This window comes from Dysidea avara, chromosome 2 (assembly GCF_963678975.1).
Source record: "Dysidea avara chromosome 2, odDysAvar1.4, whole genome shotgun sequence".
Lineage (NCBI taxonomy): Eukaryota > Metazoa > Porifera > Demospongiae > Dictyoceratida > Dysideidae > Dysidea > Dysidea avara.
The window spans coordinates 11,676,732-11,703,402 of NC_089273.1; the positions used below are offsets into that span (position 1 = coordinate 11,676,732).

Below are 26,671 nucleotides of genomic sequence, written 5' to 3' on the forward strand. Positions count from 1 at the left end.
CTCATTCACTTCTGTCTGTTCATTTAGTTGCTTTCACTGAAATGGCCATCAAATCATATTCTTTTATATAGCTAGAGACTCTCACAACACTATTCTTGACACCTTAAGACTCCACTATACTGTAAGTTGTCCTGATCTTAGAGGCTTCAGAATAATATTGTGAGATCCTCTAGCTACATATATAAAATATAGCTAGAGGCTCTCACAATACTATTCTGAAACCCTACTATGCTGTTTTTATTGGAAAGTTGTCCTGATCTCAGAGACTTTATTGTATGTGTGTTTATACAAATGGGACCTTAGACAAAATAATATTCTGGTTATCACAGTGTCCACATTTCAGGGTATATAGGGGGTACAAGAGGCAGCTACTGTACTGCATGGATACCACATATGATGTCCCAAATGAGGCATAACTTCCATTATTTCTTGAAAATAAGCTAAGTTAGCTAGATGATAGTAGAGCAGGTGTGAAGAATCTAAATACCAGGCAGTTAATAAGCATAGATGAAGAACACACATATCCTATTCACTGTATAGTGAGTGCTTTGTAACATACTCTGCAAGTACATATATAGCAAGTACTAGTTATTGAGCTTACATTTGATGATCTACATAATTATTGTACATTTAACTTCTTTACACATAAAACTCAAATTCTATCATTAGCACCAATGTTATTTAACATTTTGTAATACTTCGCCTGATAATTTGTTTGCACTTCATGGACTTTAGCTGGAGAAAGGGTGTATTAGCTGAGCTTTTTCCACACCAGCAAAACCGAAAAGAGGAAAATCATTATCACCAAGACACTAGAAGCATTCAACAGGAAAAGGTCAGAATTAAATTTCCTACCACAAAACTGTGTTTATTCTCTCAAGTCTAAAAGTGATGGTAACCAACATAGTATAGCTTAAGCTGAAACAAACATTTATTATAATAAGCAGACTAAAGAAAGTCAAGAGAGCAAATGTGATTGGGCCTGTGAATATAGGGCATGTGAGCACATAAAATTTGTCTACTTTTTGAACTTTAATCACCCATACCTTTATGTACCAATGTGCTATAGCTTTGAAAATTTAAGCAGGTTACTATTAAGCAATTGATTGGCTTTATAATACAAGTAGCAGAATGCAAATATTTTACTCCAATACTGAGATACGTCCTGCTGTGTGACAGGGTATAGTTTGTGCCTGCAGGGCCTATGACAGTTATTGAGACATACGTAACTACGGCATGCATAATGATGCTTTCAGGGATTTATGGGACTATTTAATTATTCAGCTTTTTTCTGACATCAATTGTAATACCTCAGATTCGTTAAATAGTCAGATTATCAAACAATTTTGGGCAAAACTGAAACCCACAGAAGTTATTTGTGACCAGATTTTACAAAACCGATCCAAATCGAACATCAGGCAAAATCAAACCAACACCACCAGTGGATAGTTACACTATCGTACTACTAGTTTTGACCCTCAGTGCTACTCAAACTACTCGAGGCTGGTTTAACAGACGTCTTTTCTGGGTGGTGTGGAGTGCTCAAGTGGCGGTTTCAGGCCTTGTGAAGGACCTGGCTTGGCAAGAATCAGTGGTTTACTGGTGGACAGCCTTATAATGTTGGCCAGACGTTTTCTCTGTTGGTTTTGCTACACATCAGCCACTAAGGAGCCAGCACAGCCCTGTAATCTCGTGTCTGGACTCCAATCGTGGTCTCCCTCCATTTTGAGGTCTATCTCTTGCCCTCCCCGCCACCCCCCACCCCTTTGTGAGCACTCGTGATACTACTTCGCTCATCTAACTGCTCAGATTTTCTATCTTATTTGGTGGGAAACTCTACAAGCAGCTACAAGCACTGGAAGTGGCCTGAAAGGTAACAGATTGGTGCATCTGTTGTGTAAATTTCATACGCGTGCTTGCTATCCTTGGAGAGTTATGCTGGCTTTAATTCTTTAAAACCGTTTATCTCGAAACTTTTAATGTGCGATTTGGATCATTTTTCCAAAATTCAGTCACATTTTGTGAAATTTGTATGGTAGCTATGCAGCTAATTAAACCTTGGTTGCTATGGCAAAATGCCCAAGGCTGACACCAGTCCAGCAGGTGGAATATTGTTTTAGGTATACAGAACAATCCAAAAGTGCATTAAAATAAACTATAGACCATTTTGCAAACTTCATCCTGCTGTCTACCAGACTAGTACACAAAAAGATCTCTTACAAAATATCGAGTGATATATAGTCATGATCATGAGTAAACTAGTGGCAGTAGTTCATACTTCTATAGCACAAAGAATGCTCACATTTGTCTTCAACCTTTTACTTATACTATACATTATAGCCACTCCAAGGCTTTATTATACCTTATGGTTTGACCAGCTCCAGATTCATGATTATGCAATTACCAGTTCAATGACTTCAAACTCCAAGGATAATATAGGGAAAGCTGTGCTACTATAGGTTCAGTATCTTGCAATGGCAATTCTAGACCTGATATACAGAGGATAAAGTATGTATGGCTGCAGAATGTCAGGGGGTGCAACCCTCAGAAACTGCAGGAAACTTGCAATTTACATACAGGATTGAGAATGGCTTAAAATTATGAGTATGTGGACTCCCCTACCTGGTGGACAACTCTGCAGCAAATTTGGCTCCAATCGGATAATGGATCACTGAGCTACAAAGGTTTGAATTTGTGATTTCTTTCTTCCTGTCAATATTCCCACGGTGTGGTGCACCAGCTTATTGGGCCGCACGACACTTCAGCTGTCATCAATAGGGGAGTTTAGTATAAGCGTCTAGGAATGCAATTAGTGTTAATTGCATATTGCGCAACCACTGGATGCTCTGGATGCCCATAAAAATGTATTGAAGCCATTGGGAAAACGATGATAACCGACAATAAAACCTCCGTTGCTTACAAAGTATACGGTATGTTCCGATTTTCTGTACATAGATGGGAGCTACATTGATTTCCCTTTCGTTTCGTGGTTGTCTGCTGTTAATAGGATAAAGGGTTATCAAGTTATGGAGCCGTAAAGTTAAAGATTTTACAATACAACGCTTTCCAAGGCTGATACTTCTGAGTTTCTACTGGAAAACCACTCAGAACTGATTGGCAAAGCTTGGTAATAGATAATTTCATTGATTCCATGGATTATGAACGCTACAATCGACCAAACGGGCCGACAAGCAAACATGAAGTTTAGCGCGCTTGTAAACACTATCCAGGTGATCCTAATGCTTGTTCTTGTGTTGTTCTTCAATCAAAACATAGAAACAGGCATCTGCTTGCTTTCCTCGAAATCAGAACACTTTTTCGCCAGGCGTTTTCAACTTCAGAAGCTTGTAACTAGCTAACCACATACCCTATGACGAGCAGACAACCACCAAAACGCGTAGAAATCAATGTAGTTTCAGGAGCTGTTTACAAGACTAGCGTATCTCCTTTTGTTTCCGGATAACAAAGGTTTTAGTGTCCGTGGTCATCCGTTTCCCAATGGTTTCTGTACATTTTTATGGCTAACCACAGCATCCAGTGGTTGCGCAACAGCAATTAACAGACCAATTAAAATATTTCCGCTTATGCTAAACTCCTCTATTCAAACATTGTACATGTCATTGGATAGATCATGGCTTATCCAGTAGCTGACTTATTGTTAGCATTAGAGAGCACACCTATCCACCATTGGATGATGCAACAAGGACACATGATGTTTCCATTAGAGATGCACCAATAATCAGATCGGTGATCAGATTGGTTGCCGATATGGTAATTTCTAGCATATCAGTAATCGGCACAAACACTCTGAGAACCGATATCACTGCCGATAGTTTGCAAGGCAAATATGAGTACAATTATTTGCAGTATTGAAAAGACTTTTCACTCACTACAAACAAATAGAAAACCTCTCTACACTATTCCATAAAAGTGCTAAGTTGCAAGAAGCCATACGACTACTTGTGTAAGGTACTGCTATTTGTGTTAAAATATTCTTACCCAGATCTTCTGAAAATGGTAGCTGTTATACTTTAACAATAAAGAACTGCACCACAGGAAAGTTAAACTAATAATTTGTGTATAGTAACCATCTTGATAACTAGTCAAAACACAGAGTAATCCAGACAAGGGAGCCTGTATTAAAATATTTGTGGTGCCTAATTGTCTGGGTTGTGCAATAGAGGCCACACTACCATAGGTAACCAGATATTGTTGTGCCTTATACTTGTGCATCACTTCTGTTTTCATTTGAATATGCATCATGTAGTAGCTATACAACTGTAATTCTATTTTACACTTTACAGATTATATGTACGATAATCAGATCGGTATAATTGGTATTGGCTCTTTTAGGTACAGATTAATCGGATATCGGTACAACTGAAAAATCCTTATCGGTACACCTCTGGTTTCCATTCACAATCTTACACCAATCCAATAGTAAGAAAACCAATTTTGGTCTAGTGCAAGCCATGAACTTATTATCCTCCTGGGATTTTATTAATGGAAAACACTTAAGTATTTCTCATTCCCTCTGCTATGTGTGATGACTGTTCTATTAGAGAATCTTCCTGCAGTTCTGGAGGACTGGTCAATGCTGACACTAAGCTAGACTGTCTTATCATGCCCAGGGGCATAGGGAGGGGGTTCCAAGAGGTTCAGGATCCCCCCGTAAAATGTAGACTTCTGCAAGCAGGAGCCTAATGCACCATATAGTGTGGCAAGACAAAGTGAGTCAGTGATATAGTGTAATGGCACAGCACAACAATTTAGTGATAACGCTTGCATTGATCTAGCTCAGCTCTCAGGAAAGGATTTACAGAGGTAATGTAAGCCCTCTTCAAAACTTGTTACAAAGATCGATATACTCTAATAGAGCAGTCAGGTATAATTAGAGGTGTACCGATAATCGGATCGGCTACAATATCGGCCACCGATATGGCATTTTTTACCAATATCTGTATCGGTACAGAACAGCAGGAGGACCAATATCGCTACCGATATTTATACAGTAGCAATGGTTTGTACATAAACGGATTGTGCCATTGGTTTTCTACGTTATTCATGTGGTTCATTAGTGCCAGTGGCTTATTGTTCACTCTGCAACAAGCGCTACGCTACGAGAAGCCATATAAATGCACACGATTCTAGTGTTCAGTCTTTACAAATGAAGCAGTTATAGAGTACCTTTGTAATAAAAGAAGGGTCACAGGATAACCAAGGAAACTTGCTGTATCAGCTTCCTCACAAGTTATTAGAATGCGGAGTAATGCAGAAATATCCGTTTTAGGCTTCATGGGAGTATACATAAAAATATTTGTGGGTGCCTAATTGTCTGGATTGCACAACAGAAACTCAAGCTGTATACCACCACAGGTACAGTATAGCAATGAATACATGCACATGTTGTACATAGGGTAGGTAATTGTACATTTTTGTGTACTTAAAAAATATCGGATCGACTATCGGTTATCGGCTTCTTTGGTTGCATCAATATCGGATATCAGTACATGCCAAAAACCCATATCGGTACACCTCTAGGTATAATTATACTCTAATAGCGCAGTCAGGTATATATTCTAATAGAACACTGTGTATGTAAATATCCATATCCATTATGGAGTTTTTCAGACTTTCTAACATTAAATCATTACCAGAAATTTAGTTCATTTTTGGTCGTGTGCATTACTGTAGACAACCTGTGTAAAATATTCATATAATACAATCACTTTTGAATGCGATGTTTTTAAAGCTATGCATATGTTGGAATAAATGTCTAATGATTGAAACCAACACATTCCAAAGGGTTTGAAGCCATTTAGTTCCTAACCACGATATTATCTTGCACTAACCTCAAAATTTGCTTCTACTTAGTACACTTCAAAGCCATACTGTGTATGTAGTGTGTGTCTGTGTCTGCATGGTTTAATCATGGCACATTTATACCTCATAAATTAGAGTGTTAATCACATCAAAGGGATACTCGAAATAGCTGTTTGTGTGCTTTAACTTTCTCAGTTAAGGAACATTGTGTGAGATATAATTTAAGTAGCTAAAGTCTTTGAGCAGGCTGTAGGACCAGGTGTCCTACAGACCTTCAGCACTTGTGCTGTAAAGCATTAATAAATAAACTAGTGTCCATTTGGTTCTACTTGGGGTACTTTGAGATAATGAGTTACTCTCTAGAATTCCTATGGATATAGTTACATGAAAATAACAAGGAGAAAACATCCTGACCACCTGGTAGACTCCTGTAAGTGTTTGAGCGTAAATCGGATGGCTGCAGGTTCGAGGCTACCTAGGTCCAGTCATGGATTTTTTCTCCTTTCTCCAACTTTTCAAACACACCTTAAGTAGCTAAAGTCTTTGAGCAGGCTGTAGGACCAGGTGTCCTACAGACCTTCAGCACTTGTGCTGTAAAGCATTAATAAAAAAATTTTAAAAAATAAAAATAAACTGTTTGTTTGTTTGTTTCTTTTTTTTTTTTCAATTTCTGTTGTAATTTACAAGTACATGTTCCTTTATAGCCTGCAGCTCATCTATACAAAACCATTCATCCGGAAGCCACAAGTCACCGACTAAACTGATGATTGTTTCTAATGTGCATGCATGTGTGCGTGTTATTGCATTTTTAAATTAATTGAGTTGATTGACTATAATGTAGTCTGTATCACAACGCGTACGCCATAAGTGTCTTGTCCTGGAGGAAGCTGGTCTATCACATCATACTTCAGTCGTTTTGCTTTGTTATTATCGCTAGCATAACTAGTCGAGCAATTTTTGGTCCAAATTTATACCAGGTTTAACCTTAGATGGGTAAATTCTCAAAAAATCTTCTGTGGGGGCATGCCCCCAGATCCCCCTAGACTTTAGCATGCTCTAGGTTTTGCACTGTGTACGTGCATATATGCTCAAAACTCCTTACTTTAAAACAGCACCCATCATAGTCTGCTGATTTTATTACAAGCATTTTCTAGTTCGATGTACGTGATTTTAATATACCCTGAAAAGTAGACTATCTCATTTGGCGCCAGTTTCAGCTAACTACTACTTTCGTAGTTTACTTGCTGGAGAAAACAGAACACCTATAATTAGCTGGATTGAGCTTTCTAAGTAAGGTCAGTGCTGGATTTGCCTATTAATGACGATAGACTGAAGCAGTTTCTAATTTGTTGGAGCACCGCTGGACATTTATGGACGGCCTGGAACCACAAGTAGATGGCTGTATTTAGCGAAGGTTTTAGCCTACGCGTTAATAATAAGGTGAAAATGATTGGTTACATACAGATTCAACCGACTTCGTAGGGTGAGTGAGTTTATTGTATGTTAAACCCATACATTTGGGCCTACCGAACCATAGTCTGTATTGCCACATGTAGACGGATTCAATCCTACCAAATGGGTCATTTAGCCTCTATTATACAAAATTTCATTACCTTCACTGCAGAGCGGAAATTGTACACCGCTATTTGAGATGTATTGCCAATTCAACACTGTATGTCAATTTAATTTTTAATCAGTAGGCCCATGACCTCAAATTTCTGGTATTGTGCAAATCTGAGCATGACCTTATACTGCTGTAACTTTGGTGTGCAGTGTTTAGAACTCCTGTAATTTATCACTTGTGTTATGCAAAGTGAATTCATGCTATGCATATTTGTATAGAGCTATAATGTTTTGAGTGTAAGTCATGACATTTGTATCAGGGGATTTATGGTTCCTATACCAGTAAGATAACTATCACTCACAGATTACTATATGTATCTCTATGTGTTACGCTGTCTGTTTCCACTAGGTAGCTTTATCTAGAACTACCAGGGGCACTTATATGCATTACAATTATTGTACTTTTTGCATGGAATAATATTATAACAATTTGCTGAGTTTTGATTCATTAAAATATTGAAAGTCTCTCAGTGACTGGGCAAGGGCGGATTTAGGGGGTGCTTGGGGGGGCTGAAGCACCCCCCTCCAAAATGTTACAATGAGCAAACTAGGAAGCTTCTAGAAGCTGTAGTACAGATGCAGTTGCATTTTATACACATGTATGGGTAATGAAAAGATGGAAAGAGCAAGAGGAATAGCTATAATCTAAGAATTACTAAGAGGGGTTCAAAATTATACTTTTGATATAAGTCTTACCTTATAAGCTCCCAAAATCGAAATACTCTAATAGAACAGTCAACTACTCTAATAGAACATCCATCATTAAAACTATAATTTTCAAGAAGTTACCAGAGTGTAAGCTGAAATTAAACCTATTCTTCTAGACCTGTGCACTGCTACCCTCACCATTGTACCAAACATCCTGCTATATATCTATCACTTTAGAAAGGTTTATACCTTTAATGTATAAATTGAAAATCTATTCTGAAAACAGCCTTTTCTGTCAAATAGTTTATGTTTTTAGGCTCTGCTACAAACTTGATTCTTAGGTTGAAATGTTTCTCTTGTAAGTAAAACAAGTCACTCTTATTATAATAGTGAATTTCTTAGCATTTATAAAGTTCACAAGGCCGCAATGTCTGAGAGCTGTTTGTTTTTGTTCCCTTACTTGATCAAATCCTATTCTAAATCTAGCAGCTTCTGGAGTTTGCACTATCAAATCCCTTGAAACTCAACTTTAAATGATACTGCAGCATTTATGTTGTCATGATTATGTGTGCTAAAAAGGTGTTAGTTGTGGCCAAAAAATAGTTGTATTGTAGACTAGTTGTAAAACAATAATGATGGATGGATGCATCATTTTAAAAGTTAGATTGAAATAGCAACCTGCACCACAGAACAGTGGTAATATATATGAAGTAGATTCATATATTCTCCTTGACCTTACATTCAATTAACTATATACACTCTTTATTCTCTTTGACAAGCCACTATTATACATTCTCTTAAAATCCAATAACAAGAAACAGTGTATAGTTCTGTTTTTACTTCCAACTGAACTCATTCATCTTGTACCCACATTTGGTTAAAACATAGATAGTATATTCTATGGTACGTTGAATATACTATTTATGGTTAAAAATAGCTTCTAAATTCAATCTTGTGATAGCCATTTCCAAAATTTTCCAGGGGAGTATGCCACCAGAGCCCCCTAGCTGGAGAATTCTATACATGCTGAGTGCACATGTATACTCCACATATTGGTCAGTCTACTTACCCTCTCCACTCACACTTACCCTCTCTACTGTTTGGACAGCTAGTGTAGTTTGAGCCATGAGACTGTAAATTACGCTATACTTCAGAACACTAAAATTGATCATATGCAGCTGATACCCATATGTTTCCACTACTAGTTCTATAAGATTGACTTTAGCTACTGGCTGTGCTCTTTAGTTATATTGACAAACTGTAGGGGAATAATGGTATCACATTAAAGAGTGACATCATTTTTCACTCAAAATTACTACCAAATTCAATCTCAGTAAGCCAAATTTTTCTATGGGGGCATGTCCCCAGACAGAGCATGTATCAATTTTCTTGCCACATAATAAAGTGTCCATGTTAGCACTCCTCATCCTGAAATCCTAGATCCGCCCCTGCTGGGGGCTGTGCCCCCAGACCCCTGCTTCTGGTAACTCAATACTGCTGTTGGAACCCCCTTCAAAAAATCCTGGCTACACCCCTGATGTCTTTTATTGTCACATGACTCGATGTGCAAATGCATTAGATCTCAAATTCACAATAAAGGGATTCATTTGTCAAGTGTACAATTGGTCCTAATACTGCAGTGCATTGTTTCTACTTGTTATCAAGAATTACGTATCATCCAAAACAAGTCTTTCCTGGATTTTTGATTGTTTTTAATTTATTGTGGTGGAAATTTCACTATTATGCTGCAAATTAATATGCTCCATTATGCTAGTAGTATGCCTTGTGCTTTTCATATCCTATCACACCTAAGCATAATTTATGCAGCCTACTAATCATTAATCTGTAATAATTCATACTTATTAAGTTAGAAATTTCAACTACATTTTTAAAAATAATACACGAGTCACTCTGTAAGTAAGTATATGCTAATGTATACTTACACAGTAAAATTTTATTATTTCAACTTACAAAGAATGGAATACTTCCTGAGCGAGTATCCCAACTAACATACACTCCAGGGTAAGAAACACTCTCCAAACATGTCACTTGTAATGGACCATCCACAAACGTAAGTGCATGGTATAATCTGAACTGACCTACAATGGTTATATTGCATACAATACAGTATAATGGAAGCTCACATACAGCAGTCTTACTTTGGTTGTTATTGATACTTCCCTGGAGGTTCAAATAGTATTTTCCATCATTCTGAGAATAGTATACTTGGATCAACCCATTCCTTCTTCCATCTATGACATGCTCATATGGTGACACACAATGTACATGCAGTAATGCATTATGTTTCACACTACCTGAATTTCCAACTGTGTTAATTGTTACAGTAGTACCATTGCACTGCCATTGAACATCATCTACTGGGTGCCATAACTATCATCAAATTTAAATACAATATGTTTTATTATTCTCCACAGCATGTTTATCTTGAACCATGGTAGTGGTTCATAATAGAGACTTTCAATGTGTTTGTTTACCAAATACTAATATAACACTAACCAAACACCACCTTAGAAATCTTAGCTGGACACACATTTGAGATACTCTAGCAAAGCAGCCATCCAAAAGGCTACAACAGCCATGTTCGATAGAACAGTCACACATGTGTATCATTGCTTACTAGTAGTAAATGAGTTAGTGAAGTTAAATTAAATATAAATAGGTATCCAAGTGCTAAAAAGTAGTGAAACAAGATAATAGATTGATTGTATTGTAAAATAGCTCTCTATTTTGGCATTGAACAAAATAATTTTTGACATGCCAATGTTGGGATTTTCCGGTGCTATGCTATGATACCATCATTAAAAATATATCTTCAGTGTTGGGGCAATGACTTTTAAAAGTAACTCATTACATATCATGTACCACGGTAGTCATGTACCACGGTAGTGGTACATAATAGGGATCAGGCAGAAATTTTTCAAAACACTCTAATAGAACGCACGCCAAAAGCAGCCTTCCGGGCTTTAGATTTTATTTCTAAAACATTCTAGACCTTTCTTTTGTGTTTACAACACTAGCCAACAAGTATTAAAAGTAAGGGAAATGGTTTTAGGTGTTTTTTAAAATTTTGAAAAATGGTTAGATTCTCCATCTTCTTCTTTCTTTCTTCTTTCTTTCTTGTTTCGCGCGCCTACAGCTCGTATGAAGTAGATATCAGCCCTAAAAACGTATGGCGTATTTAAAAAACATTCGTACCCAGGTCTGTGTGGTATTAAAATCTTCCCTCTCTAATGCGATTGCGAGATATAGAGCAAGAATCACTCTTCGAGACGCCATTCGATCGAGAAGCCATACAGATGATAATATAGAATTGTTTAAAATTCCATTGCTTTAGCTCACAGGACTAAAATGCATCAAGTTGTATCACACTAAACATTAAACATAACTATTGTTCACTGAAACTCGGGTTTTAGACTTCCTTCATTACGAGACAGTGAAGGGGGTGTGGCCCGCACCTCGTCACTTAAACTATTACTGTACGCCTTTCGTGTATACTTTCTATTATATTCTTCAGCTGTTTACCAGCTAAGAGTCGACATAACAAGGCTTGTAAGCTATTGGAACACACTGGTAAATTTCGAATTGAAAAGGGGTGTGTCCCTTCCGTACGCGATTGAAAAATAAAAAGCGGGATACTCCGTATACTCAGCACTTTAATTGGAGTCGACCACGTTTTGTCAAGCGTGTGTTTTACTCGTGTTGAGATTTCGCACCGCTTCGTTGCAGTAAACGGTCACACTAGTGGATTTATCTACTCGTCAAAGGAAAGTGGTATTGTTTACTGTATTGTTAACTGTATTGTTAACTAATTGTTTATTAAACTTATTTATGTAATTGTTTATTGCCAGTTGATATTACAATGGGTTTCTTTATTAAACAATCATGTACTGTTGAACGTATATTTAAGAAGTAGTCCATGTGCATGGACATGAAAAAAATCATGAAACTAGTGGGGCAAAAAAATTATTAATTTTCAACAAGTAGAATAGGGATCAAAGATTTGATTTAGAAAAAAACTGTGTAAACAAGAAGTAATAGGGATGATAATCCACAAAATTCTATGCATCATCAGTTCAAAGCAAGTTATTTGAATAGTGTACACTCAATTTGCGATTCCTATTTCAACTTGTGGTTAAATTTTGTTAAAATGTTGAAATAGGAATCGCAAATTGAGTGTACACTATTCAAATAACTTGCTTTGAACTGATGATGCATAGAATTTTGTGGATTATCATCCCTATTACTTCTTGTTTACACAGTTTTTTCTAAATCAAATCTTTGATCCCTATTCTACTTGTTGAAAATTAATAATTTTTTTGCCCCACTAGTTACATATTACTTGCAACTGAACTTTTTAGTTACAGTTACATATTACCCATATAATAAAGTAACTATAATAAAAGTACACGAAAAGGATTTGGAATTTTCAACTAGAGTAGGGACCATAGCACATCGATGAAAAGTACTGAAACAAGTTGGAGCAAGAGTTCATAATAATTATAGTAGTGGGTCTTGGTTGGAGTAGTCCATGATATAAAATCACTGTAAAACATTAAGAAGTGTTATATCCCTACAGTGCTCAAGATACCATAACGGAAATACACAGTAGGGATATAACACTTCTTATTGTTTTACAGTGATTTAATATCATGGACTACTCCAACTTGTTTCTGTACTTTTTATTGATGTGCTATGGTCCCCACTGTAGTTGAAAATTCCAAATTTTTTCGTGTACTTCGTTGTTAACTTTTTTTGTAAATAATTTTATTATGACTGGTGAACCCATGCATACCAAATCGAAAAAGTACCGTGCGCCCAAGCTATATCAATTATCGTCTAAAAAGTGAAGTGTCCATTACGCCTCATTGTCAACTATGTTCAAACTGTTACACAGCATTACCTCTACAATCCATACATACAAAAGAAAGAAATCATGCCATGTGCCCCCCAATCATATTAATTATGATCTGAAAAGTGAAGTATCCATTACGCTTCACTGTAGGCTACAGTATGTTCAACCTGTTACACAGCAGTACGAATCAAGAACTGTTTGAAAAGCATCTCTGCAATCAAATTAGCCATGATGAAAAATACGGACGATTTCCATTTCGAAGGGAAGCCATCACGTGCTTGAGCCATATCGACATGTTTCCCTGTTAGCAAAGATGAATGGGACACAAAGGAAGACACTGGTAAGTCAATGAAGAATGCATTGTACGTACTGTGGTATGCCAAAAGGCACCTGTCGGACCGAAGCAACGTCGAACAGTGAAAATATCAAGCCTGTAGCCTTAGCCGTTATCAAGTTATGCTTGTCTGAAAGCATCAGTTAGTTACTCAGTCAGTAGAAAATTCCGTTTAATAATTTTTTTTTTAAATTCCGTAGCAACTTGTTCAAAGCATTTTGGGTCAATCTGAAAGCTTGTTTGGGCTTAGTTTTACCTTACCAATACTGCCTCATCGTCGTAAGGGAAAATTGAGGCTGGATTTTGGGTGATATTATTTCTTGGGCCATGCCTACTCCTTTGTGGTCCCTACTATACAGTTACTATTGTACTGTACGATTACATATTACTGTATATTACTTTGTGTCCACAGCCTTAAGCTGTCACATGTGAAACTACCACTTTATCATGTGACATGATTGTGTTGTTGGACAATGTGCAGATCTTGGTTATAAGTAAGGTGGTGAATAAGCTTCATTTAGTAGGTTTCATTACTTCGTGTGGCTAGGTGTTACTCAGTGAATTACTAACAAGGTTAGTAACTTTGTTACTTGTAGTAATAATATTACATAGTATATTAGACTTGTTACAGTAATTTCATTACTTAGGTAACGCGGTACATTTGTAAATAAAGTAACTTGAGTTATATTACCTGTTTATGTTACCCCAACATGTATATCTTGTTTCACTAACTTTTTATCACTTGGATTCCTACTTCATATTTAAATTAAGGGTGTTCTGTACAGTTCACTTATATGGCTTCCCGTGAAATTTAATTTGTCCTAGATCTTACAAATGGTTTTAGCAAATGTTCTGTACTTTTTCACCAGATATAAGCTAACACTAGTACACAGTTTAGTCCATACGCAACTGCTAACTTTGCTTTAGAACATGAGTTACAGTTTTCCCTTTATCAACGTTGAAACCAGGTCACTACTGCTGACCCGGATGACCCACTGACCCGGATTTGACCCGGATTAATTAAAGCCGAGACGTGTTTCGGCTAGTCTCGAGTGAGCGAATGAGTCTACATTTTGAGCGTTCGATTCGTGTTGAGTAAATATTGCAACTTCAGCCTAACTGTAGGTTGAAGACCAAAAAAAAAAAAAGGTCTTCACCTACTGACAATAGCTACCCCTCACCATAGATACCCTCAATTTCGTGCTACATACTACACTTATTAACAAATGAGTGTGGCTGAGCATATGTTGGCAATGCGATAAGTGGGCGTGGCTCACAAAAGAGCTACGCGATAGCGTTTATAAGTTTCCACGTCATCAAACGAACAATTTTGTTTCTCACGTGATCCAATCCGGGTCAGACCCGGATGACCCGGAGAAAATGTGACCCGGATGACCCGGAGAAAATGTGACCCGGATGACCCGACCCGGTTTCAACGCTGCCCTTTATACTAGAACTAGTCCTACAGTTTATGCACAAGAGCCTTGATACTTTTATAATACACTATGCTAAACAGCACAAACCATTGTGGGTTTTTATTTTTGTCTTTCGGCTTCTCAATCATCACATATTTATCTTTCGGGTTGTCTCTCCCAGAAATCCTTTTCTTAACCTTCCACGTTATTCATCATCTGAACTTGCTATTTCAAAATGGCAAACGCTCTTCCTTGGCAAAAGTACTAAAGTAGCTCATGTGAAAATTTCATGTCTATTGGATTAAAAACGATGGAGTAGTTCTAATTTAAGTGAGAGGGTATAGAATAGCAAGATGCGTGTGCTTGTTGCTAAGGGATACCTAATTTACAGGTACTAAAATGCGTCAACATGTCACAGACTAATTATTAATAAGTGACCATAATAATTATTTCTTTTAGTGAAAAACAGACTATGTCTTGGTAAGCCTTGTATGAACTGTACAGAGGACCTTAATAAGAATTTTAAATACACCAACTAATGCAGGGGGTTGCATAAGTTGTGTGGCTTTGTGCTTATGACCAATCCTCTAATTATGCATGCACTGTCTGAATGTTGAATAGGTCTATCAAAAAATTCAGTAGTGCAGTTTAAGTAGTGATCCACCCAAAAATGACACACGCCACCTAAAACTCCGCCTTCAAAAATCATCCTAGAGACATCTTGTGCCATGAAAATCACTTTTACAGAATAATAGTAGTCCATCTAACATGAAATACAGCATTAAAAACAAGAACATACTGGTAACTGGACATAGAAATTTTTTTAAAATTTCCAAAACTCGAAATTTGGTCTCAGTCACTCATGCATGCATGCACGCATGCATGCGCGCACACACATATACGCACGCACGCATGCACACACACATGCACTCACCCACTCGCTCGCTCACTCACGCAAGCCTACAGGCCAAACAAAGCAATGCACGGCCACCATTTTAATATGCCACAATAACAAACTCACCAGTTGGATGTGCCTTTTGGGATTCCGATGAGTGTAGGCTTTCTGTGCCTTGTTGTTTCTTTTATCTTCAATCATGTTGCTTGTCTTCTTCTTCATCCTATGAAACCAGATTGACGCGTTATACGTACTTTCTGTATCAACACTTTCTTTCAGCAGCATATTTAGATGCCACAGAATTATTTCAGAGCTGGATTTTTCAGAAGCGCTTTAGTCCTGGCAGGTACCGTATAGCATAATATTTAGAGGAGAAATTTTTCGCTGATTTCATGGTTTTGTGGGTTACCAGCAAAATTTTTATCCTTGAAATCTTTAGACCTGCATATAGTCTAATACATTTTGGGAGTGTCCGCAAATTCGTGAAAATTTTATTTTTAACAACATCGCTCATTGACCTCAAAAAATTTGCCCCTCGAAATATTTAGATTATATTATGTTATACTAGCTAGGTATCTGCAACTTTGCGATTGGGATCCCATTCGGGAACCTGTATTCCGCGGAATGCGGAATAGCGGAATAACGGAATACCAGAATTACGGAATAAGCGCAAATCACATTCTAAATATTTTGTTATTGTTTATAGCCTCTATAACGTTTTAATATACATTCCTAACCTCGTAGAGAACACAATCATGATGGCACCGATCCTTGGGGCGATCTTTCAATAGGATATGTACAAAGATATTCACTCTAGAACAATCTAACTAAGCTAAACTACCTTCAAATGCACTTCACTACACAATCACTAGAAAACTAGAAGTTCTCTGTGCTATACTTACTCATACCAGTTGTCACACATGAGTAACCGCCCGAATTTATTAGAGTTATATATATGAATTGTTAGAGCTGAGGTTGGAGCTCTGATGTTGGGAGCTGAAAGCAGTATTTATCCTCCAAATTTATTTGAAACACTTTAGGAAATGGTAACAGAGTTATAAGAAAAGTCAGATTATTCCATGCATGCAGGGTAGCTACCTAGGGGGTGGATTGTTTTGTCTTAAACTCTTTGGCCAGTTAGCTAGTTGCTCGTGTGTGATAGCTGGTATGAGCAAGTATAGCACAAAGAACTTCTAGTTTTCTAGCGATTATGTAGTGAAGTGTAGTTTAGCTTAGTTACTATAGATTGTTCTAGAGTGAATATCTTTGTACATATCCTATTTAAAGATTGCCCCGAGGATCGGTGCCATCGTGATTGTGTTCTCTGCAAGGTGAGGAATGTATATTAAAATGTTATAGAGGCTATAAACAATAACAAAATATTTAGAATCTGATTTTCGCTTATTCCGTAATTCTGCTATTCCGCTATTCCGTGGAATACAGGCTCCCATCTCATTCACAATAAGTTCCGCTAACACACCCATCAAATAAAGATCTAGGCGGAGACTAATGGTGATAGAGTGCGGATACCACACCTCTTAAAAATCTAGTTATCTACTTAACAGTAAACAAGATGACCTCACTCTTATTGGTTTGTCTAGCTGCACACCCTTTGTTGACTTGAGAAAAAGAACAGTCGCTCTAATACAACAGTCATGTATGATATTTTAATAGAACAGTGTCAAATTACACTGTAACTATAGCTGTGCTACAAAAAAAAAACTAAACAAACTAGTATTTTAAAAATTGTTAATTTAAAACTGAAGTACGGATCTATGCAACAAAAAGTAGTGAAACAAGAGATGAATGATGGTATTACAGCATAGCTTGGTGGAAAATCTCCACTTTGGCACATTAGCTATAATTTTGTCCACTGCCAATGGAAGTAGGGACTTTGCCACCAAGCTACACTGTAATACCATCATTCATCTCTTGTTTCACTACTTTTTCTTGCATAGATCCCTACTTCATTTTAAATTAGCAACTTTTAAATACTATCTTGTAACTAATATTAAAGCAATTCAGGAAGCATCCTTGGTAAGAGTACTTAAAATTCAGTTGGGGTGTCTGTGTAGTAGTGAGCTTTCAGTTTAAGGAACAAATTTATCAATAACCACAAGGTTTGTTGTAAGTTAAGGTTGTGTCCATCAGAAAACTGCACATGTGACTGAACTTGTCTAATTCCTTTTTCAATGCACAAGAAAATGTTGACAACTAAAGATTGTTACAACACATTCCTAATAGTATCTTAAAATGTACAGATAAAATTTACACCTAGAATTCCTCTGTTTATTTGCTGTCACTTAGTCACAGTGTGGTTGTGTAAGTTTCTGATGCCCAAAATATGTGACTGAATTTGACAAAACAAGGCTTCGACGCACAAAACTTCCTTAGGAGATATGGCGATTTTAAGTAATCATTGTGTAATAACTTCCCAGTGCCTATAGCTGTGCAAACAAACTTTGCACCAATTATTCATCTATTTACTAGCTATCAGTGAGTGGGTGTATTAATTTCAGATACCCAAAATTTGCCCTGTTTTGGGCAGCTTTTTTCGAGCGGGTAATAATATCACAGGTGGCAGTAATAGGGTGAGAGGGTGGGGGTGGTGGGTGGGCTTAATATAGGGGTATAAAATGAAGTAAGAAGATGAATGGAATCCAGAGGCCAAGTTTGGGCCCTCCATGGCCCTCAAATCTCTCCACATTGACTGGGAACACTATTGGTGAGCTCTCTGTGAAGTCCCAGCTCACCACACACCATTATCACAAAGCCATGGCCATTTAATGGTGCCAATCTCCCACTCGTGGCTTTGACAGTGTCAGAAGAAAGCTGCTACAGAAACCAGACTTGCCAGTCCTGAAGGAAGTACAGTGTGGAATATGATAGTGTGTTATACCAGCAATCCATTTCTGGTAAAAACGTAAGTGTGATTTTGTGTGTGTGTAAGCCTTGTTATATAAAATCCAGTCACACAATATTATAGTATAGCGGCACAATCAAAAGATTGTGCACTCTTTCATAAAACCATGAAGCTTTCCACATAAATGGTAGTCCTCAATCCATGCATTTTTTAGATAATGCCATCGCTGATTTGACCTTTGGTGACTTTTACAGCCATTTTTGTACAGAAAATTTATCATTTTTGGCTTTAACTCCCTGAGCACTAATTAACCTGTTAAAACATGGTACCAAAATAAAGATCGTTTTGATAAAAACAACTTGGTTATTATTTGAAGTCAATAGTTGATTTCATTATTAAGTAATGAGTATTTTTATTAGCTGCAAAATTTGACGATAAAATAAAAATGATCATAATTTTGCAGCAAAATCACCTATTGACTTCAAATGAAAACCAAGTTGTTTCTATCAGCAAGACCTTTCATTTGGTATCATGTTTTAACAAGTTAATTACTGCCACAGGGAGTTAAAGACAAAATAACCTATACAAAAATGGCCGCATAAGTCACCAAAGGTCAACTCAGTGATGGCACTACATGTAAAATTCATGTCATGAAGAGTACCGTTAATGTGAAAGTTTCATGGTTTTATGATAAAGTACACAACATTGCCAATTGTGGGGGCTACACCACTATACTAGTATGAGGCAGTGGGTGGGCTTCTTATGGATGAAATTAATAGAACAGTGAAGTTAAATGTGTAACCTCTATGGACCCTTTTTGCATTCAAATGGCTTTAAATTAGACTAGTCAGTCTTCTATTGCTTTTCCACCTCACTAAATATTTTAGCAATTACCATGGAAATTTAATGGTGCCAACCCTTCATTTATGGTTTCACTGGGTGTAGGAAAGTAAACCAGACCAGCCATTTTGAAGGTAAAATTAGTCATGGTAAAAAAATTATTTGATTTTGTATACATGAAAACCAAGCTATATATCTATAAAGATGAAATGCAAGGAGTGTTCTTAAGGTTGTTAAAACTGTCTTAATATCCGACTATTAAAATCACATATAGTTAGGTTGCTTAAAGCCAAATTTAAAACTAATGTGGACTCAAGTGACAGAAGCACCAAACATTCTCCACATATGTAGCACAACATTAACTTAAATTTTTTGATAGGATCCATCTTATTCTAAAAATGGCCTTTCCATAAAAGCATTTATAGTTATGTAACTGAAGAATTTCAATATCGGCAAGCCATATAAGTACTAGTTTTGCTCTATTTTATGCAAGAGAACATTATGCAGGGTTGAACATTAAACCAAGACCTGATAAACAGTAATATTACTCTCACAAGCTTTATTCAATGCTGGCAAGTAATTTTTTTATTCATACTGATTGTGACCAGATTTGCAAAAAGGTATCTTTCCACACACAAAATTCGACCCATTTTTTGAACTTTGAAGCTTCACAACTTTTTAAAAAGGCACATAATAGCCTGAAATTTCCATGAGTGTAACTACAGTAGTTGGCTGCATTTTGATACTAAGAGCAAGTTAATCAGTATAAGGAGTCAAGTGTTATATCATTTTGTTTGCTGGTATGTAAAATGTGTGGAAAAGGCACCTTTTCGCAAATCCGGTCACCTATAGTTTACAGCGTATACAGCTTGTATGATCCACAAACTGTATAGAGAAATTTCTCTATAGTTCCTCACTATGGAAATGAATATATACTGTAATATTTGTAGTAATTAGTTTGTGATAATATTATATAAATCTTTTACATAATACCTTTTATCTTTATTAAGGCTTTACAGCACAAGTGCTGAAGGTGTGTAGGACACCTGGTCCTACAGCCCGTTCAAGCGTTAATCGGATGACTGCAGGTTCGAGGCTGCCCAGGTCCAGTCATGGATTTTTTCTCCTTTCTTCACCTTTCAAACACACTTTATGTAACAACTTTAAACGGGCTGTAGGACCAGGTGTCCTACAGAGCTTCACCACTTGTGCTGTAAAGCCTTAATAAATAAATAAATAAATACATAAATACTGTAGTCATTCAGATGTCACATCTTATACAGGATTCATTTTGTGCCTGTTTGCGAAGTAGGTCATAGCTTGATAACTTACTAACTTATACTACACCAGCTCTTGTTATTTAGTACGAAAATATGTGTTATTGCTACAGTACATGCATGATTTTGTGTTTATGCTGAAATCACATGCATGACCACAACAATAAGGTTCTTCATACCATTAATCCAGCAGTACAGCTGTATGCCATGTACGATAAAAGTCCTTTACTCAAGTCTCAAGCTGAATTAATGCTAAAAATGTGTATCTGTAGTAGTGGATATAATGTACAGGATTTCACAGGGCTTGTGAGAGCAAAGTGTGATTTAAGTACAGTATAACCGTGGGATGCAGTCACCATAGATTTTTTCATGAATTTCCATACAGCTTTAATTAAGCAATGGTAGAGTATAAATGACTAACTACGTACACATAAATATAATTGCCTTGCTACCAGAACTTGACTGGACATGCAGGTATGTACATATCAAATGCTACAGTTTTAAAGATGTTTCAGACATATGATACAATTTAATGAAGTATTGCAATTTAAAAATCAAATTGTAGCAGTGAAAAATAACTTTTAGTATTGCATGTTTACATTCACCATTACCGTGAAACTTAGCAGCCAAAGATTACACATAGTTAGCTTTGACATGCTAGGTTAGGATGTAAAGAACACAGAATTGCAATATGTCATCAATCAGTTAACCAAAAGTGTAGAATTTCAACTATGATATGTTTGGCACAATTGTATGCATACAATATTGGGTAAGATAGCTGTGCTGAAATCACATGCAAAGAAGAGTTCAACTAGCACAGTGGTCATGGTAATTTTATTACTGTGTAGCAGAACTTTATAGATGACTGTTCTAGCAGTATTATTCTTTCAAATTCAATAAATCAGTCCTGCAAATTTAATTTTGACCATGAAGCACTGATTAGTTTTCAGAAGAACTCAGCTGTTTTTATCTTTCTGTTATGGTATGCTTGTTGTATTATAAGCAAACGATTGATGAAAATTAATGTACTCTACTAGCTTTTCCTATAAGCAAGTACATGGTTAAATTTCTGAGGGGGTAAACACTCCTAGATCTGGGCCCCTAGGCTGGAAATTGTACACTTCAAAGCAAGCTAATCCAAAAATTCCATTTGTCAAAATACGTACATGCTTGAGGAGAGTGCCTATGCACTGACCACAACACAGACTAGGGATACTTGTGGTGGTGTATGGTGAATTATTGCATGCTTTAGGTGATTTTGGTACAAGTGAATGTAAAACAGAGTGGAGATGTGCTTTGTGTTACAGGACTGGCTGACTGCTCTAATAGAGTAATTGTGAATAAAACACAAAAACATAGACATGTGTTGATAAATATTTAAATTAATGACATAATTTATACTTTAATGACATACTTTATAATTTAATGTCACTTGAAATACTCTAGGTTATTCTAAAGTTTCAAATTACTATTTAAAACACCAAAATTGCAAACAGGCATATTTCTGAGCCTTGGATGGCTTCCCAGCAAGGATGCCTGAGGTGGATCCTATCAAAAATTTTAATCTAATGTGGTAAGGAACTCACAGAAAAAAAATGGTGCTTTTGTCAGTTGCGTCCCCATTTTTTGCTAAGCCACCTAACTAATATGCACTAGATGAATAAAAAATTGGAAATTTTAAAATAAGAATAGGGATTGCTGAAAAAAGCCACAAAACAAGAAGGGATCGCTGGGGTGGTAATGTAAACCACAAATCCCTATTTTGACTCTCTGTCATAAATCTTTACTTAAATGCTCTGTCATTTTGAAGTGAGTCAAAATAGGGATTTGTGGTTTACATTACCACCCCAGCGATCCCTTCTTGTTTCGTGGCTTTTTTCAGCGATCCCTATTCCCATTTTAAGATTTCCAATTTTTTATTCATCTAGTTTGTGTACTTGTTATTAATTCAGTAATGGATTATGAAGAAGACTGTTGTGAATAATGTAATTTTGCATTCTGTATAGTACTGTAACACTGTCAACATTTCAGTACACACATGAAACTGATCAAATTGCAATGTACATACAGACTGAGAGTCTCCTCATATGAGCTACAATTTACATTACTGGTGCCTTTAATAGTTGTCAAATTTGCTGTTATACACTTGACTGCATTATACATCAGGGTGAACTCCCTTCAGACTGGAAGAGCACATATGTAACACCAGTACACAAGAAAGGCCCGCAAACTAATCCAACGAACTATAGACCTATATCATTGACTAGTATTTGCTACAAGTTGTTGGAACACATCATCTCCTCAGCAATATCTTCTCACTCTATTGACTACAATATCATGTGTACAAATTAACATGGATTTCTTTGATTGATAATGAAAACTGTGGTGAATAGTGTAATTTTGCATTCTGCATAGTAATGCCGTCAATGTTTCAGTACAAACATGAAACTGATCAAATTGCAATGTGCATACAGACTGAGAGTCTCCCAATATGAGCTACAATTTACATTACTGGTACCTTTGATAGCTGTCAAATTCAGTGTAAGGATTGTGTAATACACTTGACTGCATTATTAGAGTATTTACATGACTGCTCTATTAGAGTATTTAATCTGGATAACCCACCCACGTACAATAATCACAGAGTGAAAAAAACCATCTTGCAACAAAGTCATCAGCCCAGATTAAGCTTCCTGGTCTATACTGAGTTTAATAAAGACAAATTCTGTTAGCCACAAGCAGTGCACACCAAAAACCAAACTTTGAGTGTGATCTTGTATGGCTTCTCGAGCGTAATGGCATTTTCGCAAGAAGAAACGGCCCAGTTTGGGCTGTTTCCATCCGAAAACAAAATCAAAAATAGGTCATGGACACACACAATGATCCATTCAGCAAGCCTTGCTACTTTTTATCCCAGGATTCTCCTTGTAAACTTCGCTATGCCTGTGAAAGAATAATAATATCTAATCCAAAACAGCCAAGCTGTAAAAAAAGAGTGCGGCCCTGAGAAAGGCTATGGTGAAAAAAGATGTGAAATCCAAGGTGGCAGCCAAGAAATGGCTGTGATGGTAGGTTAATGGTAAAAATTTTAATAACGACAATTCAGGTGAATTTTGTGCCAAGACCAAGCGGCACCAAATTAACCTGAATTGTTATTAAAATTTTTACCATTAACCTACCATCACAGCCATTTCTTGGCCGCCACCTTGGATTTTACATCTTTTTTCACCATAGCCTTTTCCAGGGCCACACACTCTTTTTTTACAGCTTGGCTGTTTTGGATTAGATTTCACTTCTTTTTGTATTTGTATACCCCAAAGCTGGCCTATGGCCGGCTTTAGGGCTTTTTACCTATAATTTTTTTTCTTTACTACAGGAAGAAGAAAAGATGAAGCAGGGTGATTTCTTTGTAGCTGACCTCTCTGCAAGGTGATCCTTCTAGCTAATCTCTCTACTGGATGACTTGTTTGTAGCTGAACTCTCTACAAGGTAACTTCTTCTAGCTGATCTTTCTACAGGGTGATTTGTTTGTAGCTGAATTCTCTACAGGGCGATTTGTTTGCAGCTGAACTGCTGAACTCTCTACAATGTAACTTCTTCTAGCTGAACTCTCTACGGGTGGCTTGTTTTTAGCTGATCTCTCTACAGGGTGACTTGTTTCTAGCTGAACTCTCTACAGGGTGATTTGTTTGTAGCTGAACTCTCTACAAGTTAACTTCTTCTAGCTGATCTTTCTACAGGGTGATTTGTTTGTAGCTGAATTCTCTACAGGGCAATTTGTTTGCAGCTGAACTCTCTACATGGTGGTTTCTTTGTAGCTGAACTTTCTACAATGTAACTTCTTCTAGCTGAACTCTCTACAGGATGACTTGTTTCTAGCTGATCTCTGTACAGGGTGACTTGTTCCTAGCTGAACTCTCTTACATGGTGGTTTCTTTGTAGCTGAACTCTCTACAAGGAGACTTCTTCTAGCTGATCTATCTACAGGATGACTTGTTTCTAACTAAACTCTCTACAGTGTGATCTGTTCATAGCGGAACTTTCTACTGGATGATTTGTTTGCAGCTAAACTCTTTGCATGATTGTTTCTTTGTAACTGAACTCTCTACAAGGTGACTTCTTCTAGCTGATCTCTCTACAGGATGACTTGTTTCTAACTGAACTCTCTACAGTGTGATCTGTTCATAGCGGAGCTTTCTACTGGGTGATTTTTTTGCAGCTAAACTCTTTGCTTGATTGTTTCTTTGTAACTGAACTCTCTACAAGGTATCTTCTTCTAGCTGATCTCTCTACAAGGTAATTTGTTTGTAGCTGAATTCTCTACAGGGTGATTTATTTGAGCTGAACTCTCCACATGATGGCTTCTTTGTAGCTGAACTCTCTATTAGGTACCTTCTTCTAGCTGATCTGACTACAGGGTGACTTGTTTGTAGCTGAATTCCCTACAGAATAACTTGCAATGTAATATAACTGAGTAAATTATAAATGCAACTGAATGCTTTATTAGGGTGACTGTTCTATTAGAGTATCTCGATCTCGCATTTGCTGCACGTAGTTGCCTTTCGAATCATAACTCAGTGATTTGTACCCCGATTCTTCTGTACTACTGCAAGGACTTTCTATGATGATTATTCCAGCTATATACTGATTTTCAGCTCGTTGCTCTAAGCGGTTTTCCTGGTAGACACGAAAACTAATAGTTTTTTATTCATAAAAATCGATCGCGTAATTTTGACACAGGTTGGGTTTTGCATCATATCTCCATGGTCTTTATCCCGATTCCTTTCAAACCACAAAAAGGCACTCCTACGATGGTTGCTCCATCTACATATCAATTTTCAACTGATTCCTCCAAGGGGTTTACCCTGTAGGTGTGACAGACCTTCGACCTTATTTTATCGGTCATAACTCCATGCATGTTCATCGGATTCCTACCAAAGTTGGTACGGAGATCCGCCTTAATGAGCCCTTTAAGTGTGCCAAATGTCCGCCCAATCCGAGCACGCATTCGTATTTTATGGCGAATTTTGCAAAGTGTGCGAAATGAAGATGAAGAAAAAAAAAAAAACCAAGAAATTAAAACGAAATTTTGTTTGCTCGTATCTCGGAAATGGCTGGAGCGATATTCTTCAAATTTGGTATGTAGACTCCCCACCCTGGGCGGCACGTCTCTAGCAAATTTGGTTTCAATCGGATAAGGGATCACAGAGCTACATAGGTGTGAATATTGCGTTTTCTTTCTTCCTGTTAATATACTCACGGTGTGGCGCGCCGACTTCTTGGGCCGCACGACACACTACCGTGTGTCTTGATTATGAATAATAATAATAATATGAACAAAATGGCAAATTTCAGTTTTGTCCCAATTACACATACTGTTTCCTTTTCACTTGATACTTACTAGTGGACCTATACTAATTGCAAATAACCAACAGAGGGTGGTTTTGAGTTACAGGATGCTTTCCAAGGTGGTTTTTAGGTGTGTGTTCTATCAAAGTTTTTGCAAAAAACATGGGCGACCCTTATTATGAACCCACTATCGTGGTTCATGATAAAATTGTAAGTGTAACTATATGTGTGAATATTACAGAACTTACAGATCCACAAAATGCATCTTGAATACAACCTGTGAAACAATAATTGTAAAGTTGAAACAACTATTACACAAATTAAACCACCGGACTTGAGTACTCAAGTAGTGGGTTTCTTTTGGTTTTTAATGCCACTTCTGTTAGGCACATTGTCAATTACACTTTCTTCAATACACTCGTTGTGTTTTGAAGTATACCTATACAGTAGTCCATCTATTATCCAGTCATAAATTATCTGAACATGATTCCATTATCTGAACTACTAGAGTATCTGTACATTCTATTTGAGTATTTGAATGGAGTTCTAATATAAATGAATGGGCTTATAATTATCCAAACATTTTGATTATCTGGAAATCACCCAGGGCCCAATAAGTTCAGGTAATGGAGGAAGCACTGTATTATGGAAGCTATAGTAAGTTTGCGGATTTAATAAAAACTGCTAGCTGGCCAACTATTATTTTACTGCGGATATATGGTAGACTGACA

The 26,671-nt window shown here is 36.9% G+C and overlaps 1 protein-coding gene across 1 annotated transcript in view; it reads right to left on the bottom strand.

Annotated features, from left to right (window-relative positions):
- LOC136247811 (uncharacterized) overlaps window positions 1-26,671 on the bottom strand; it is a 70,704-nt gene that overhangs the window by 26,352 nt on the left and 17,681 nt on the right. Inside the window, exons 8-11 of the mRNA XM_066039635.1 lie at window positions 26,189-26,217; window positions 10,410-10,485; window positions 10,254-10,346; window positions 10,066-10,193 (exon numbers count right to left, since the gene is read on the bottom strand). Of these exons, the coding sequence (XP_065895707.1) occupies window positions 10,066-10,193; window positions 10,254-10,346; window positions 10,410-10,485; window positions 26,189-26,217 (326 nt within the window). The remainder of the gene's footprint in view (window positions 1-10,065; window positions 10,194-10,253; window positions 10,347-10,409; window positions 10,486-26,188; window positions 26,218-26,671) is intronic.